General features: G+C 37.8%; 3 protein-coding genes across 4 annotated transcripts in view; 1 reads left to right on the top strand and 2 right to left on the bottom strand.

The window, feature by feature from the left end:
* Positions 1-24: 24 nt before the first annotated feature.
* On the bottom strand, positions 25-4,052 carry atp6v0e1 (ATPase H+ transporting V0 subunit e1). 2 transcript variants are annotated; one of them, XM_074648201.1, is made up of 4 exons: positions 3,774-4,052; positions 2,494-2,541; positions 518-641; positions 25-393 (listed from the first exon to the last, which is right to left on the bottom strand). In XM_074648201.1, the coding sequence occupies exons 1-3, from the start codon at positions 3,875-3,877 to the stop codon at positions 548-550; spliced, it is 246 nt and encodes an 81-aa protein (XP_074504302.1). In that variant the 5' UTR covers positions 3,878-4,052; the 3' UTR covers positions 25-393; positions 518-547. The 2 variants fall into 2 exon arrangements, with proteins under 2 accessions (XP_074504302.1, XP_074504301.1); XM_074648200.1 differs by having other exon boundaries at positions 25-390; positions 3,774-4,049.
* A 3,842-nt stretch (positions 4,053-7,894) lies between these two features.
* On the bottom strand, positions 7,895-13,006 carry rpl26 (ribosomal protein L26). The gene is made up of 4 exons (XM_074648195.1): positions 12,868-13,006; positions 11,281-11,452; positions 11,047-11,187; positions 7,895-8,061 (listed from the first exon to the last, which is right to left on the bottom strand). Exons 2-4 carry the CDS (start codon positions 11,446-11,448, stop codon positions 7,933-7,935), a joined length of 438 nt encoding a protein of 145 aa, XP_074504296.1. The 5' UTR covers positions 11,449-11,452; positions 12,868-13,006; the 3' UTR covers positions 7,895-7,932.
* A 2,839-nt stretch (positions 13,007-15,845) lies between these two features.
* ppp2r2ba (protein phosphatase 2, regulatory subunit B, beta a) overlaps positions 15,846-17,098 on the top strand; it is a 55,867-nt gene continuing 54,614 nt past the window's right edge. Inside the window, exon 1 of the mRNA XM_074648183.1 lies at positions 15,846-16,281. Coding sequence (XP_074504284.1) covers positions 16,203-16,281 — 79 coding nt within the window. The 5' untranslated portion in view covers positions 15,846-16,202. The remainder of the gene's footprint in view (positions 16,282-17,098) is intronic.

The raw sequence follows: 17,098 nt of genomic DNA, 5'->3' as shown, positions 1-17,098 counted from the left end.
AACAAAATACAAGTTGTGGACCAATGGTGTTGATTATTAGTTTATTAATTAACAACTATCGAATGGTCACTAATATTTTCAGACAACACAAAATCACATCAAACACACCAAACATCAACTATTTAAAGGCACAGTCATTCATATTAACAACAGCAATAAACAGGATATACATAACCAAACAACAAGTCAGGGGTTGCTTTAATTTAAAGTAAAGCACATTCAGTGAGATCTCTCAGAGGTCCTTTGGGAATCATTTTTGTACAAGGCACAAGTGTGGGCATCACTCAGTAATCACACAGGGGACTGAGTTTAAGGCGATTCAGAAGGAATGATCTCTGCATGAAGTGAGAAGCAAACATCCATTGGTGTGCAGCAGCGTCAGGTCCTCCCCTGCTGGGAGAAATTACAATAAACAAAGTTAAATATACATAATCTATAGGCTACATATAAGTAAGCATAAAAGGTACAACATCAATTGTAGGTTCAATTATTTCCTCTTTCAGAGGAAGAAGTTTACCTGCATGGTCAGGAGTCCTGGAGGAGTAAATTAAGGCCAGTGATAGTTCAGGTACCAGATGGTGTCAACAGACAGAGAGGGCCCAAAAAGTGGGTTGAGCTGGGCCAGGATTGCTATCAACCAGCTGGTGGACAGAAAGGATATTAAGATCACATGTATCAATACAAAACTACTCAGCGACAAAACTATGCAATTGAAAGCCCATCCTTCAAACTTCAGTTACTGTATGTGCATCATTTCCTATTCTATAACAAAAAGCAATTCTGAATTTAGGCCAACATTTGTAATGAAAAAATATCCATGTGTTAAGATTATCCAACACAGCATCAAACTGAGGGGCCTTTGGGAAAATATGTTCACTTGGCTGCAACACTACTTTTTTCTCTACTGTGCTCTTTTACCCATCTGACGTGTAACATGACACCATATGTGCACTTGCAAGTAATTGTGTATGTAAATTATTAATCACAAGACAGAAATACTATATGCATAACAGTACTAACTGCAATGACAAGCTTTATTTTATTGTGACAATAATGCACACAAATTAATATGTAGTAAAGGAGGAAAAACAAAACAGTGTCAGCAAATGAATAATAATAATAATAATAATAAATTCAGCTTATAAAGCGCTTTTCTGGAACTCAGACACTTAATTTCATCTTGTTGAATATAAGTCATCTATTTTATATTTTTTGTTTGTCATTATTTATGATGCACATTATTAAAGCTGCAACTAAAAATTATGTCAGCAAATAATAATGAAAAATAGCCATTACAATTTCGTAAAGCCCAAGGCAACGACTTCAACAATCCAAAAGTTATACAATAAGACACTGAAAAGCAACAATCATTGCATTTGAGAAGTTGGAATAAGGGCATATTAGTTGTTTTTGATGATGCTGACTAATGAGTGATGTTACTTCATGTTACTTCAAAATCAATGCCAAACGGTTTTCTGTCAATGGATTGTGACTGATCATTTCATTTATGTTATCGACCTCATTCTTACTGACCCATTATTTTTGATTAAATATATATACTATGGAGTACCACATCATGATATTAAACAAGTTGAACAAGTAAATAATTGGATAATTCAGATGAACAAAGACAAAACTGAGGTCATAGTTTTTGGAGCCAAAAAGGAAAGATTAAAGGTTAGTGCTCAGCTACAATCTGTAATGTTAAAAAGCTCAGACCAAGCCAGAAATCTTGGTGTAGTCATGGACTCTTACCTGAGCTTTAACAGCCATATTAAGACAATTAAAAACACAGCCTACTATCACCTGAAGAATATAGCAAGAATTAGAGGACTGATGTCTTAGCAGGATTTGGAAAAACTAGTCCATGCATTTATCTTCAGCCGACTTGACTACTGTAACAGCGTCTTTACTGGTCTTCCTAAAAAATCGATCAGACAGCTGCAGCTGATTCAGAACGCTGCTGCTAGAGTCCTCACTAAGACAAAGACTGTGGATCATATCAGTCCAGTTCTGAGGTCTCTAAACTGGCTCCCTGTCTCTCAGATAATTGATTTCAAAATACTGCTGCTGGTTTACAAAGCACTAAATGGTTTAGGGCCAAAATACATTTCTGATCATCTGCTATGTTATGAACCATCCAGACCTCTCAGGTCATCTGGATCAGGTCTGCTTAGTGTCCCCCAGAGTCAGGACTAAACATGCAGAAGCAGCGTTCAGTTTTTATGCACCTTTATACTCTTGTGTGTTATACTCTATTTTAGCTTCGATCCTAGCTTTTATTTTTAGTTTGTTTTTATTTTCTAATATTTAATATTATATGTTTTTATAACTGTTTTAATTATGTCTTAATGTTCTTTTGCACTTTGTTACAATGTTCACTTGGAATTGGAGCACTTTGAATTGCCCTGTTGCTGAAATGTGCTATACAAATACAGCTGCATTGCCTTGCCTAAAGTAATCCTGGTACATTTCCTGGATGATAATACTTACAACAGGTAGCAGCAAACTGCAGTTAACACCAACATTGTGACAATCACTCTGTGGAAATAGGAGAAAACGTTTAAGAAGTGGTATACTTAACATCAAATGACTGCATTTATGGGTCTGAAATACATCACAGGCTGTTAACACACAGCTTGATCATGTGATGCGAGTGACAAACAAGGCAAATAAGGGAAGTTTCATTATGCGCATTTTCCAGAGATGGAGTATATTTACTCTTGAGTTTAGTATTTAATTATATGGAAATAGACAATATAGATATATAGTAGCCAGATGTGAATAACACCAGTATAGAAAAAAAGGGTAAAAAGCAGTGGCGGCTGGTGGAAATGTTTCTTGGTGGGGCTGTGCCACATCCAATCAATTTCAGCAAACATCCTGGTATGATTTAATGCAACAAAAAAAAAAGTGAAGGAATCAAAAAACACATTAATACTTTGCAGTTAAATAATTAACAATTATTTTATTCCAACAGGAAGAGTAAATAATGCTTTTAAAAAACACAACAGTATAAAATCTACTCAGTGGTGGAATGTAACTAAGTACTTAAATACAATTTTGAGGTACTTTACTTCAGTATTTCCATGTTCTGCTACTTTCTACTTCTACTCTACTACATCTCAGAGGGAAATATTAGACTTTTTTACTCCACTACATTAATCTGACAACTTTAGTTACTTTACAGATTCAGATTATTAATACAAAATATAATCACATTGCAATCAAATTACACATACTACTGGGTGCATTCCATATTTAAAACACAAATATTGACAATTTGTATAATTTGTATTATTAGTAGTAGTAGTAGTACCACTGGTAAAAAGTGTGAAGCTTCCTACTAACTAAGTACTTAAATACAATTTTGAGGTACTTCTACTTTACTTGAGTATTTCCATGTTCTGCTACTTTCTACTTCTACTCTACTACATCTCAGAGGGAAATATTAGACTTTTTACTCCACTACATTTATCTGAAAACTTTAGTTACTTTACAGATTAAAAGGTAAAAAGTGTGAAGCTTCCTCACACAGGAGGAGGAAGGGCTGTCAAAGTAGCTTCAGAAAGCTAACCATAACTTTTACTTACTAGCGATTAAAGTTAACCACACACGGTTTAAATGTCCTAAAGTGCTCAAGTAACATTGAGAAACGTATTTATAAACTATTTATACACTGTAAAGCTACTTGTATCAAATGAGAGTCACGGGACGACATACAATAAAAACTCAGCTAGCTGTGTGAAGCTAAAGTGAAGCTACAGACTCACCCTCTGTTGGGTCCTTTGGGGATGAACCAGGGCACTACTCCTCCAACGATGCCCCAAAACAGAGTCACCACGGACATGGTGATCACAAAGCTCAGCTCCGCCATGGTAGGTGCTTTTCTTTAAAGCCCCAAATAGTATCTCAGAAGTTACAAACTTTTGACTGGAGATCAACTTTATTTGCTGTCCAGCTGGCAGACAGACAGGATCCACAGTGCGACAGAGAGAAAGCAGCACGTATCACATGACCAGTCACCAGAGAGGGCGGAAGTAACAGCAACATGTTGGAGTCCCACCTCCAGCCTCTGACTAAACCATGCAGACAATTTAACCTTTCACCACCTGTAGATCAGCGCGCTGTTGGATTTAATTTCATTTCAACATTTATTTCGAACATGTAGAATACAAAACATTTTTTAAAATAAAAATAAAGGAAAATAATGATCATACCAACAAGTGGACAGTCAGAAAGATAAGATAATATAAAATAGAATTGTATTAATCCCGAAGGAAATTATTGTGCCACAGATTGCTCAAAAATACAACAAAATTACAACAAATTCAAGTGTATAACAGGAAAAAAAGTACTATTTCTAGCACCAGTGCCTAATAGAATAACAATTAAAGTAAGATACATTTAGTAAAATGAGTAAATAAGATAAGTAAAATAAAAAAGGTAAAGTACGCTAACAAACGGAAAAATAAGTAATATTGCACATGTTGGACATTAATGTTGCACACAATGAACAGTGATATTGCACATGAGAACGTAAAAAGCATTATTGCACATGATATTGATATTATTGTTGTATATATTAGTGCACCAGAGACCTCCTGTGTCGTTCTGTGGTGCACTTCGGTGGTCTCAGTCTACAGCTGAAGGTGCTCTGGTATGACTGAGATGAGAGGCGTTGTCCCTGATGCTAAGTAGTTTCCTCAGCGTCCTCCTCTCCGACACCTCCACCAAAGACTCCAGCTCAACTCCCAGGACAGAACCTGCTTTCCTTATGAGCTTGTTGAGTCTGTTAGCGTCGGCTGCCTTCACCCTGCTGCCCCAGCACACTACAGCGTAGAAGATGACGCTGGCCACCACCGAGTCATAAAACATCTGCAGCATGGTCCTGCAGACGTTGAAGGATCTGAGTCTCCTGAGAAAAAACAGGCGGCTCTGACTCTTCTTGTACACAGTCTGTGAGTTCTTAGACCAGTCCATTTTATTGTCTAAGTGGACGCCCAGGTACTTGTAATCCTCAACAATGTCCACTTCTGTCCCCGTGATGCAGACTGGTTTAGGATGGGTCCTTTGTTTCCTAAAGTCCACCAGCTCCTTGGTCTTTGTGATGTTGAGCTGCAGTTGATTTAGGCCACACCATTCCACAAAACTGTTTACCACTCTCCTGTACTCATCCTCCTGTCCCCTGCTGATACAGCCCACAATGGCAGAGTCGTCCGATAACTTCTGCAGGTGGCAGGACTGTGAGCAGTACCTGAAGTCTGAGGTTAAGAGCGTGAACAGGAAGGGAGACAGGACCGTTCCCTGAGGAGCCCCGTGCTGCTCACTATTGTGTCTGACACAATGTTCTTCAGCCTCACATACTGTGGCCGACCTGTGAGGTAGTTGGTGATACAGGCCACTAGTGGATCATCCACCTGCATGTCCAGTAACTTAGTCCTGAGCAGGGCAGGTCGTATGCTGTTAAAAGCACTGGAGAAGTCAAAAAACATGACTCTCACATTGCTGCCTGCCTCTTCCAGGTGAGTATAAGCCCTGTGCAGCATAAAGACGATGGCGTCATCCACTCCGATGCGGGGCTGATAGACAAACTGCAGAGGGTCCAGTGATGGCTCGACCAGCGAGCGTAGGTGCTTCAGGACTAGCCTTTCCAGTGACTTTGTGACATGTGAAGTCAGAGCCACTGGTCTGTAGTCACTGAGGGTGTTTGGGTGCTTTTTCTTAGGGACAGGAACAAGGCATGATGTTTTCCACAAAGCAGGGACTGCCATCAAGGCTCAGGCTGAGGTTGTAGATGTGTTGAAAAACCACACACAGCTGAGTAGCACAGCCTTTGAGTACTCTGGGGCTGATGCCATCAGGGCCCTGCGGCCTTTCCTGGGCGTAGTCTACTGAACTCTCTTCTCACATCCTCAGCAGTGATGGTGATGGACCCTGGAGAGCCGTTAGAGAGCCCTGATGGGGGAGGTGGGCAATCGGGCTGAGGTGAATGGACAGGAGCCTGGGGATTCACTGAGGGGAGATGGTGGGGTGAAGGTAATGAGGGGAGGGGTGTTGAGGTGAATGGTGGCACGAGGGAGCCAGGTGAGAGGTGTAAGGGGAGGGGGGGTAGAGGTGAATGGACAAAAGAAGGAATGGCCAGAGACATTGGAGAAAGATTATGAGGTGAGGGAGCAGAGGAGGGGGGTCATAGGAGAAGCTGGGGGGAGGCTGGGCAGAAGCCACGTCATCAAACCTGTTATAGAACCGGTTCTCATGCAAACAAGTAGTATTTACAAACAATGAAAAGCATAAGAAAAATTGTCAACATCTTGATTTACATATTCGAAAAGGAGTGAGAAGTATAAACTTATTTAATCCCACTCTTTCTCCATAACTCAATTATTAATTATTAACTAGCTTCCTTAGTGAGCCATACAAATACTCTAATTAAATTTTCCTAAATTTGTCTAACTATAATTATTATTTAGAATTTTTCTAACTATAATTATTACCTTTAATCTGTGTCATACAGAAATATAAATTAATTACTGATATAATTATCCTTATCAAAATATAAATTTGTTATCAATCCAGATTACCAATTCATTACTTATAATATAACTTAATTACAATACCAATTCATTATTTACATATTTATCTTAATCATGACTATTTATCTTTTCTTATATGCGCAAATTATTAGTTATAATATACAATTTATAATATACAATATGCACATGCAATACAACCCGCAATATATACATATATAAATATATATACACATACATACACCGCACATTGCACTACATGCGCACACTGCATACCACATATACATACAGTATATATATATATACATATATAATCAATTTATTAGTGAAACTTGTAAATTAGATCAATATTAGATTGATAAATTAGTACAATATCAGGATTATGACCATTTTCTTGGATATGTAACATAAGCTGTTCAAGCAAATGTTTGACTTTGACAGTCAGGGTCTTTGCTGAGTCATGCTTGCTTAGAGACACTTCATTTGGAAATTTCCATTATGTAGTTCTATATTTGTTTTTTTCTAGAATAGGGAAGGTTCAGTCTGTGGTAAAATAGTGACATCTATTGCTCATTTTGTGAAATTACAAAATTATTAGTACCATTCAAGCAACACCAGCCCCTGTAGTCAATATGTTGCAAAACAAGACATTCGGAGCACATCGGATTTAATTCTGCTTTTAATGTCACTTTTTCCCCTTAAAATGCACGCGTGGTGCTTAACAAAAATCCATATCAGTTTAAAGATAATGGGCTGACCCTAAAGTAATATGAGCAATTCAATCCATCAGACACATTTATGAACTCACCACCAGCATTTCATTCAGGCGATCTGCAATTTCCTTAACTGTTTTCTGACAGACTTTAACCAAGTCATTTCTATGCAAATGTCACATCTAAGCCTTTGTGTCATCTTGCCAAGTCAGTTTGACATCTTTATAGCCTTCAAGCATAAGGAATCATAACAGCCAGGCCCCATGCACCGCTACATTTATACTAACTGCACACCTCAAACAGAAGAGCAGAACTAATCAGTATTCAAACTTAGTTTCTCTGGAGAGCAAACTTCTGCCAGCACAAATTCATAGATAAAAGCATCAGTTTCCAAGACGGCTGCAAGATTCATTCACTTTGAGAACTGCATTAAAAATGTGTACTGCAGTGTTGTGTGGGCTCTGTACAGACCTATCACAATGACCCAATCTTCTGACAGGTGATGTACAACAATATTTGTGTTAGATTAGCTCAAATAAAGTATGCGTGTTTGAAATAAGAATCCCTTAACCTACAAATATATTTGTCACGATGCAAAGCCAAAACCATCCCACCTCCACAACCAAAACATGAAGCAGACAAAGTATGGTCCATTTATACAGTTTATTGATAGCAAAAGATCAATTTCACTCCTGCATCTTCTCAATGGTCTCCTCCTTGTATTTGCCCTTCTCCTTTCCATCGGCGCGAGACTTGGCCTTGCGTTCCAGAATCTTCTTGCGGTCCTTGTCCAGCTTTAGCCTGGTGATGACCACCTACAAAAGGAACAAAATACTAGGTTGGTAAACAAGTCAAAGAATTCCTCATTGGCAGTGGTACCAATTATAAAGATGACAAATGTCTGAAACTAATCTAGTGACTTCACAACTCCTTACAATAACATTGAAGGCATGACCACAACACATTTTGAATGACCACAAGTTACCAGTGGACATTCTGCAAAAGTTTGAAGTATGTTGGTCAAACAGACAATGGCAAATACACAACAAAGAATCCATTAATGAAATGTAACAGGAACCATAACCATGGCTTCAGACCTGGAGGAGTCACAGCCCTTAAGTCTGTTATTTGCTCATGTGTATGAAATACTACATAGATGTATGTATATTTAAGTCACAGCATAACCTATATTGCCATCAATGGTAGTGTCCCATTGACGGTCAAGCTCTCTAAAACACTGATTAAGTATCCTTTTTCTCGTCCGATATTAAGATGCCACAACAAGAAAAGTGCAGGTCTAGTAACATTAATTATGGCTGCATTCCATTTAAGGTGCGCCTGGGCCTCATGTGTTGTGCATGCTGGGTAAAGGCTTTGCTTGCTCGAACACTAAAATGGAAACGCTCATTATTGCCATGCGTCTGCTATGACGTGTGAAATGTCTGAAAATGGACGACTAGCTGAGCCAAATGCTCCACTTGAAGTATCAGAACTTCAGTTTGCTTCGGCATGCACCTGCGAGAGCACTGATAAATGCTGCTGTGTAGATTTCATCAATCTCATCTTGGTGACTGACAGCTTAAGGCTGGCCCACACTAAAAGATTTTTCAAATCTGAACAGATATTGAAAATGGGAGCGACCCCACATATAACATGTTATGATAAATTTAAGAGTTTTGTTCCTAAAGGGTGTGGTGAGCAACGATTTGGCCGAAACAGCACACCACACACTTACAGATTCCATTTCTGAACAAGTCCGACCCCCCCGAAAAAATGGATATCTCGATTGTCGGGAGGGGGGGGGGGGAAATCGGGCCCAAAATTGGCTCGATTGTCGTGTAGTGTGTACCTGGCATTACTCACAGCCCATTGACATTCTACAGCCCAACACTACTTGAATTTGATCATGAATACAAAACGATCTGCCAGTTGACAGAGAGCCAACATGCATAACACCAGGACCTTCAAACTGAAGAAGCTTAATGGAATTCAGCCATCATTAATTTCATTATTTACACTGGTACTATTTCTGCAGTGACAAGTCAGGAGGTCTTCTGTGGAAGGAGCTTCTATGAAAGCCTTGCAATTAATACCACTTTAATCTAAAAAAACAAAACAACCCTTGATATTAGTTGTTTGTGTGACTCCATTCTATGTTTTTGAGGCTATATTTTAAAATGCCTTTTTTGCATGCTAAGCTTCACAGCAGGCTGACATGTTCTTCTGTCTGTGTCTCCATCTCTCCCGTTTCAGTGCCGCACTACTGTACAAACACGCACCTCTACACAACAGGGATATCCGTCTGAAAATAACTAATAAATCATGTTGAATATTAATGTTTTGGGATTTATACATCATTACATACTTACATATAAAAAGCAAAACAAAAACAAAGCATTCTAATACTGATTTTGAGGTTGAGTACCATGGCAACGGTCGAAGCATTCAGGTCAGCCCTATAAATTACCATACAATTTGTTTGCCTTCTCTGACATTCAACCAAAATTCACAAAGGTGGCATTTTTACTAGGTTGTTCTATTGCATTGCATTAAAATGTTCAAGGGTTTCTACCTTTCTAGTTACTATGTACACCCCATCATTCATTAACTGTTTGCATTCACTACTTTCATACAACTTTTCAGAGACAAACTTCAGTGATGTTGAATGTTGTGTTTTACATTGCCTTCACTGTCTTCATGTGTTCAAATATCATATTGTTAACTCTCCTGTACTCAGATTAATTTGAGTAGGAACTACAACAACAATTTCTATATTAAAAAATATGTTTGATCAAGAAAGTTTTTATTGTCATTCCAGAACATGTTTTTACATGAAAGGGAACAAAATATAGTACTCAGGTCCCAGGAATAAGAAAGCACTAATAAACAATAACAGTACGGTAAAACTTATCTCTGGGACCTAGAGAAGCCGCCACACTGCTGCACGCCGCAATCGTCCCATCCTTTCGCTTTAACAAAGCGAAATCGCTCTTTTACTCTATTATCTTTTCAATCTGTCAAAGTCCCACATTGCCTTAATTTGCCTTATATCGCTGTCAGATCCACACGGTGCTTCCCTATATATTACGGTCTTCATAATATTAGATAAAATTAAGTGCATATATAGTCTGGATTATTTGATGGACCTAATGGAGGCTGAAAGTGTAGAAATATTGTCCACAACTTACAACTGTAAGCGATCATCTTACCGTTTCAGAGAACTTGATGGCGCTGAAGTAACTGTCTCATACATAATGTATGTAAATGTGGTGGAAAAACATCAGAAACACTCCTCAATACAATGCAGTCCAATGGAACACCACCCACTAACTACAGCCTCAAATATAACAAAGCCGAGTCAACCCTGCTATGACAGTGTTAAGAACTGAACAATACTCATGTATTACAAGTCTTTCATCTGATATGCACTGGGTTAAAACAATGAAATCAAGTGTGGCCCAGCATTTTCAATCTAATGTTTAAAAAAACACAGTTGCCCTGCCGTTGTTTACGTCTGTTGCACAGTGCTTGCCAGATCAGCCATACAACTTCCGAAACATAAAGAACATGTCTCTGGTGTGTGAAATTATGTTTATCACTCAGTTTGTGCGACACTTATTTTCACTTCATGTCAATGAGATGCCAAAAAGGCATAGGAGGACATCTCTCAAGTGCAAGTCTTGACACACAGGTAAGTAGGTTTAGATTCACTGACTTTCCTGGTGCAATCTACAGTGTTGAACAATATAAAGTTTTACACTAGAGGCACACCAATTTGACGATCCACACAACTGTCTCACCTTGCTAGGGTGAATGCCGACATGGACTGTGGTTCCGTTGGCCTTTTCTCTCTGCACACGCTCGATGTAGATGACGTACTTTTTCCTGTAGACCTGCACTACTTTGCCGATCTGCTGGCCTTTGTAGTGTCCACGGACAACCTGTTTGTGAACAACACAAGCAAAGTCAAGCAAGTGTAGCTTACATTTTTCATGCCAAACTGACAATCTTTTCAGCAATTTAAACTACAATACCTGGACTTCGTCATCTTTGCGGATGGGCATGGACCTCACATTGTACTTCTGGCGGAGCTCCTTGGACAGGGGGGAAGACATGATCTTCCTCCTGATGTGTGAGGGGGCATTGAAATGCCTCTTGCGGTTCTTGCGGCGGGAGGAGGTTACAAATGGATTCAGCTTCATGATGCTGAGGGCAAACACAGGACATACAGGTTATTAATCAGTTGACAACAACAAAACTGTCAGGACAGAAAACACGCAGCTGTTGACAAATATCACTCTTTTTTTTTTTTAAAGTTTATTTCTGAATTTTGTTAATACAACTGACGATCCATTGCACAAAAATGTTTGGACTGATAGATATCCCACCCACGACAATACCCAGAGGGCACTAAAAAATGAATATAAATAGAGTAAATCATGATAAATTGTTAGAGGTCTAGGACAGTACACCCTGTCATCTAGGGCACTGACATGCATAAAACAAGCACAGGAGTTAAGCCGAAGAGTTGAACACAAAGACAAATCAGGGGTCCTTCCAATGTTTCGTTTGAAATATTCCTGCTCAAATATATACACACATATCCTTTATCCATATATAAATATATACACATACATACATATACACATACACATCAAACTTTAATCAGCCTCAGACCAATATCACTCTTAACTGCTGAAAACGTGACTCAAGCAAGCACAAAGTTTCAAAGGCAAGTTAGCAAATGAATGCTAGTCTCCAAACACCTGAGTAACTTGGCTAACATTAGCTGGCTAGGGTATGGTAGCATGCTAAGCAAGCACAAGACGCTACTGTGTTAGCATAATCCAAACGCCAGTATCAACTCAAGTTTGAGCAAAGTTACTTTGAGGAAACCATAGTTTATCTACACACCACCTGCCCTGAAACACGAAAAGTCGCCTTGTGAAACTAGCATTGCAACTAATGTCACCTAAAACAAATAGATTGAGCTTCCTGATGCTGAGAGCAAACACAGGAGGACATGCAGGTTATTATAACCACTTGACAACACAACTTATCAGGACAGAAAACACCCAGTTGGTTGACAAATATCACTCTTAACTGCTGAAAACGTGACTCAAGCAAGCAAATAATCTCAGAAACAAATGTAGGCAGGTTAGCGAATGACTGCTGATCTCCAAACACCTGAGGAACTTGGCTAACGCTAGCTGGCTAGGTTTTGGTCTGTCTTACAGTAGTAGCATGCTAAACTAGCACAAGACGCTACTGGGTTAGCATAATACAACACACAGACTGGAGAGGTAGTATTTCTGTAACTCAGTCAAATTACCGAGCGAGTTACAGACTAAAAGAAAACCCATTCACTGTAAAGAAAGACTAATACTAGTCGCTAGCACCTTTAGCTCTAGCCGACATGCGGAGATCCTGACGGAGCCTAGCAACGCCGAGTACTGAGGATATAAACTATCAATCTATCATCAATCTGGGTTCAATACTGGCCCTCTTCTAGTGTTTAAAAGGTTCACGAGGTGTTTAGACGTTTATATGGATACACAGTGACAGTAAATGGAGGATGGATGGTGATAACTTTAGTGAAATTATCTGCCAGGATTTCTTACCCTGCCGTTTGCTCCTCTATGGCCGGCGGAAAAGAGACTCACATAGTACTTCCGCCGGCATTAGTTCACATCGAAATCTCGCGAGATGTCGGCGAAACGGGAATAAAAACACATTTATCACAATAAATACATACATATTTGTGATCAATTTTTTTTATTGAGTTTGTCAAATGAAAATCGTTGTACACAAGGTATTATAGACAAGGATTCTTGCACATACTAGTTCACACCGAAGTCTCGCGAGATGTCTGCGAAATGGGAATAAAAACACGTTTATCACAATAAATACATAAATATTTGTGATAATTTTTTTTATTGAGTTTGTCAAATGAAAATTGTTTTGCACAAGGTATCATAGACGAGTATTCTTGCACATACAAACAGCTTTTAACACAAATTATATATATATATCACATTTGCCTTGTGAAAAGAAAACTAAACTAAACAAGACATGAACCCACAGATAACAAGATTAATAAATAAAAGAATAAATAAAGAATAAAATAAAAAAAATATTAAAGTAAGTGTGTAGGTCTTCTTACATTCTATCAAAGTATATATTATATATATATAGGTATCATAAACAAGGATTCTTGCACATACTAAACAGCTTTTTATCTGAAACTATATACATATCACCTTTGCCTTGAAAAGAAAACTAAACTAAACAAGACATAAACCCACAGATAACAAGATAAATAAATAAATAAAAGAATAAATAAATAATTGAATACAAAATATATATATTAAAGTAAGTGTGTAGGTCTTCTTACATTCTATCAAAGTGACAATATATATATTCAAATCAATCCAATTCCAAATTGCCAAAGCATTAATTCAATAATAAATAAAAATAAAAAAAGAACAAAATAAAAACAAAAACATATATATACACATATACAATTCATTAAACAAATTACAATATAAAGATATTTAAAAAGAACATGCATGTAAATGGAATAAAACAATAAAGACGTTATTAATGTTTATTGTGTCAATAAAACAAACAAACAAATACAAAACAATTAATAACAATATATTGCAATATCAAAGAATAAATGTTAAAAAAAAAAAAACATGAAGTAGAGGAGTGAATAAAAGGCAGAGTGTGAGTTACATCTTGTATGCATTGTTGTGGTTGTCTCTTAAGCTGTGCAAAAAAATGTGTCTTCGAAAGAGAACTGATGAGGAAATCCCAAGCCTCTACAGTGGATGATATTAGTATTTTAAAACTGTTACGTCTAAGTTTAAGAGTTGAATTTGACTTATGGGGTGATTTAAAAGCTTTTCGGTCATTTTGACTGCTTTTTTTAATGGCCCTGCATTATTACCACAAGTTAAAGTTCATAAATATGCATTTAACGAGACTGAGTTCAACAAACACTGGTTTTATTACTGCTCTTATTTTTGCAACATTATAACTCTCGTTTAATTGCCGTCCATATGACATTTTGCCACAAGATGGCGCCAACCCCAATTAATCAATAAACATGGTCAGCATGAAACAAGTTTTTGTCCATGATTCATCAAGTTTGGGATTATTGTATTCACCACACACTGTATAGTGTATGATTTCCACACCACTTAGAATAAAGAAATAACCCTAGTAATGGGGAAAAAATATATAAATATGACTGCAATTCATATAGTGACACCTGAAAATATGTGAATCAGGTATAGGCTATTGATTTAGCCTTATAAGACTAATAGCCAGATTCATATGGGAACATCATCATCTCTATAATTACTCTTTTTACTCCAATTAGTTTGTCAAATGAAAATCGTTGTGCACAAGGTATCATAGACAAGGATTCTTGCACATACAAACAGCTTTTAACACAAACTATATACATATCACCTTTGCCTTGAAAAGAAAACTAAACTAAACAAGACATAAACCCACAGATAACAAGATAAATAAATAAAAGAATAAATAAATAATAGTTGAATTCGACTTATGGGGTGATTTAAAAGCTTTTCGTTAATTTTGACTGCTTTTTTAAATGGCCCGGCATTATTACCACAAGTTAAAGTTCACAAATATGCATTTAACGAGATTCCTTTTTGTTTTCTTTTTTAACAAAAACTGGTTTTATTACTGCTCTTATTTTTGCAACATTATAACGCTCGTTTAATTGCCGTCCATATGAAATTTTGCCACAAGATGGCGCCAACCCCAATTAATCAATAAACTGATCAGCAGTTGGAAACAAGTTTTTTTGTCCATGATTCATCAAGTTTGGCCTTATTGTATTCATCACACACTGTATATTCGTAATTTCCCCACCACTTAGAATAAACTATAGAATATTAGAATTAGAATTAGAATAAACTATAGAATATATATAGAATAACTGCAAATCATATATAGTGACACCAGAAAATATGTGAATCAGGTTTATTGATTAAGCCTATAATAATTAAGCTCTGCCAGATTCATATGGGAACATCATCATCTCTATAATAATTGCTCTTTTTACTCCAATAACAAACAAACACAAGTTAAAGTTCATAAATATGCATTTAATGAGACTCCTCTTTTTTTTTTTTTTTTTTAACAAACACTGGTTTTATTACTGCTCTTTATTTTGCAACGCTCGTATAATTGTCCTCCATATAAACTTTTGCCACAAGATGACGCCAAACCCAATTAATCAATAAACTGGTCAGCAGTTGGAAACAAGTTTTTGTCCATGATTCATCAAGTTTGGGCTTATTGTATTCATCACACACTATAGTGTATAATTTCCCTACCACTTAGAATAAAGAAATAACACTAGTAATGGGAAAAACATACATATTTCCAGGTGTCACTATATGATTTTGCAGTTAACTGCAAAATCATATAGTGACACCTTTATTGATTTAGCCTATAATAATAAGGCTCTGCCAGATTCATATGGGAACATCCTCATCTCTATAATAGAATTGCTCTTTTTTTACTCCAATAACAAACAAACCCTGCAGGGTGGTGGTGTTGGTGGGTGGGGGGGTGTTTACACCAGCAGACCACACATACATTGACCTCATCCCTTCTTCTATGAGAGGACAGACACGACCTGCTGTCCTGCTCTCACTCCAACAACTCTACATCCACGGAAGCTGAGGTGCGCTGACATTGTGCGCTGTTTCACCGGCTGCTGGCTGCCTGGCTGGCTGCACCGTCTGCCTGCCTTGGAGAAGTGATGCTGTCATAGGACGGAGAGCCTCTTTCCTGCACACCCACACCACCACCACCGGTTCCTCTCTGGGCTCGCTGTCGCGGCGGCAGTGCGGATGTGGAGCCCGCAACGCAACGCTCTTCACCTCGTCTGCAAGCATCGGAGGAGGAGAAGATGAAATGTTTTTCCCGTTATCTCCCGTACCTCTTCCGCCCTCCGAGCACCATCCTGTCCTCCACTTGCCACACCGAAGGTAAGGGTGGGACTGTCACGGTGCTGCTGTGAGTTAACGCTTTACTTTGAGCGTGTGTGACATGAATGTTTATATGCACACACACACACACACACACACACACAGTGGGGCCTATATAACATGTGTTGTTGTCAGAAGTTAGATTGTCCAGTTGTTGTTGTAGGGCTGCTAACTAACCCCACTGCAGATGTGTCACAGTGCATGAAGTTGTTGGAGCCATTCACAGATATGAGAAAAAAAAGAAAGATGCTTAATGTCTGAGAGGATTTTTATGTGTCTGGTGCAAAGAGCACTCCTTGTTTCACTCATTATGTTTTTCCTTAGAGCTGTCAACACTATGGGCCTGCAAGCCAGGAAAAGAGGCACTCAGTTTTGTGGAGTTGCATCACAAGTATCTTCCATATCATTAATTTCAGACTAGGGTTGTATAAAAATATATTTAAAAAAAATCGAATATCGCGATATTATGTTTTGTGATACTGAATCGATTCTCAAAAACACTGTATCGATTTTTAATTAATAGTTTTAATACATGCAAAGATTAACTCAGACAATACGCTATTTAATTTGCAAGGAGATGCACCCTCTCAGTGTATGTGTCCTCTCAAAGTAGTGCTATGATGTTAGATGTTACAGGGGACTGTGATAAATGTGTTCTTTATACTATAACAGTTTTCTTAAAATTAGATTCATAATTGCAATATATCGCCTTACTTAGAGTATCGCAATATATCACAATATATTGAATCATAACCCAGTTGTTGTTGTAGGGCTACTAACTAACCCACTGCAGATGTGCCACAGTGCATGAAGTTGT

Source organism: Sebastes fasciatus, chromosome 10, assembly GCF_043250625.1.
Source record: "Sebastes fasciatus isolate fSebFas1 chromosome 10, fSebFas1.pri, whole genome shotgun sequence".
NCBI classification, from domain to species: Eukaryota; Metazoa; Chordata; class Actinopteri; order Perciformes; family Sebastidae; genus Sebastes; species Sebastes fasciatus.
Note: the sequence above shows the minus strand (reverse complement) of the source record. Positions and strands in the feature narration are given on the sequence as shown.